Raw genomic sequence first — 1,605 nt, 5'->3', positions numbered from 1 at the left:
CTTCATTCATTTAAACGCATTGTTCCTCATATATATAATCTATAAAGTTCATGTTTTGATTTGCTTGTTGGATCATTTACAAGACAGCAAGTTCATGAAGTGAGTAAAAATCAAACACTGAGCATTTAAAATAAGACATTTTGCTTTAGAGGGAATATGTCTAATGCATCAAAAACTGAATAACTCTTTGAAAACAGAACAAGGTGATTACGAAAGCATCATTTCTTTTCTATTATAATCCAAGGTTTTTACAAATGTGATTTTGATTTTAATGTAAATACTTTTTAAGAAATAGGAAGACACATTTTCTTAGTTTTGCATTTTGCAGACGCTGATGTCCGTTTATTGCACCTAATAAATGTACGTTGACACAGGAAATTAATTAAAAAATGTCAATAAAATCTGACACAGTATTAATGTTCCAGGAGGTTTTCAACACATCTGGGCCTGAAAAAACTGGATAAATTACAGAATTCATTACACAAAAACCAACAGGGAAACATTATCATTTTCTGGCATCCTCACAACATTATATCCCTCAATAAAACCTTCGTTCTGTGAATAAACAGGACTTTTTGACTCATTTACGCATGAAGATGTCATCAGATGTAGTCGCACACTCACTGCAGGGTAAATCTGATTCGTTCATCATCATAACACACATCAGTAGTTTTCTCACATTTAATGCATGGATATGATTTGCACATTTCTCTTTTGAAACGGAGGATATTGCATAGGCTCCACGAGTGAGGAGTGTAAAAGTGCTTCATTTTGGCAAAAGTAAAAAATGTGGTGAAACACCGAGGCAGAAGCGAGTGACGCCATTCAAGTCCAAACACAGATAATATAGATGAGGCCCTGTTTGAGGAATATGAGGCACTGCTGATTCTGATAGATATATTGATGTCAGATGTTTCTTGCCATCAGCATATGTTTAATAGGACGGTTCTCTCGTGCTGAAGTGGCTCCACACACTCGGTGCAGTATTTCGGGCTGTTTTCTGGTATATCTGATGATGGAGTGATCTGAAATGATTCTTCAGATCCTCAGCAGATCCTCTGAACGAACTCAAACAGCGTGCATCTGTTTCTGTCTCAGCTGGACGACACGCCGGCTTCTTTCTTTCGCAGGCGCTCTTTCTGTCAAACAGGGTTTTACAAACAGTTTCATGCATTTGGTCGAGGCTTTTATCCAAAGCATTGCATTCAAGCTACACTTCTGATCAGTTCATGCATTCATGGGAATCCAACTTAATGACTGATAATTCAATAAATCTGTAGTGTGTGTGTGTGTGTGTGTGTGTGTGTGTGTGTGTGTGTGCAGGTGTGTGTGTCTGTGTGTGTAGGTGTGTGTGTGTGTGTGTGTGCGTGCGTGCGTGCGTGTGTGTGTCTGTGTGTGTAGGTGTGTGTGTGTGTGTGTGTGTGTGTGTGTGTGGGTGTGTGTGTGTGTGTGTGTGTGTGCGTGTGTGCGTGCGTGCGTGCGTGTGTGTGTCTGTGTGTGTGTGTGTCTGTGTGTGTAGGTGTGTGTGTCTGTGTGTGTAGGTGTGTGTGTCTGTGTGTGTGTGTGTGTGTGTGTGTGTGTGTGTGTGTGTGTGTGTGTGTGTGT

General features: G+C 40.2%; 1 protein-coding gene across 1 annotated transcript in view; it reads right to left on the bottom strand.

Moving 5' to 3' along the window:
• Window positions 1–325: 325 nt before the first annotated feature.
• Window positions 326–1,605, bottom strand: part of LOC107569813 (formin-like) — a 56,874-nt gene continuing 55,594 nt past the window's right edge. Inside the window, exon 15 of the mRNA XM_016255968.1 lies at window positions 326–1,139. Coding sequence (XP_016111454.1) covers window positions 1,095–1,139 — 45 coding nt within the window. The 3' untranslated portion in view covers window positions 326–1,094. The remainder of the gene's footprint in view (window positions 1,140–1,605) is intronic.

Source organism: Sinocyclocheilus grahami, unplaced genomic scaffold, assembly GCF_001515645.1.
Source record: "Sinocyclocheilus grahami isolate Dianchi unplaced genomic scaffold, SAMN03320097.WGS_v1.1 scaffold1383.1, whole genome shotgun sequence".
In the NCBI taxonomy this organism is placed as follows: Eukaryota; Metazoa; Chordata; class Actinopteri; order Cypriniformes; family Cyprinidae; genus Sinocyclocheilus; species Sinocyclocheilus grahami.
This window is presented reverse-complemented; position numbering and strand designations above follow the sequence as displayed.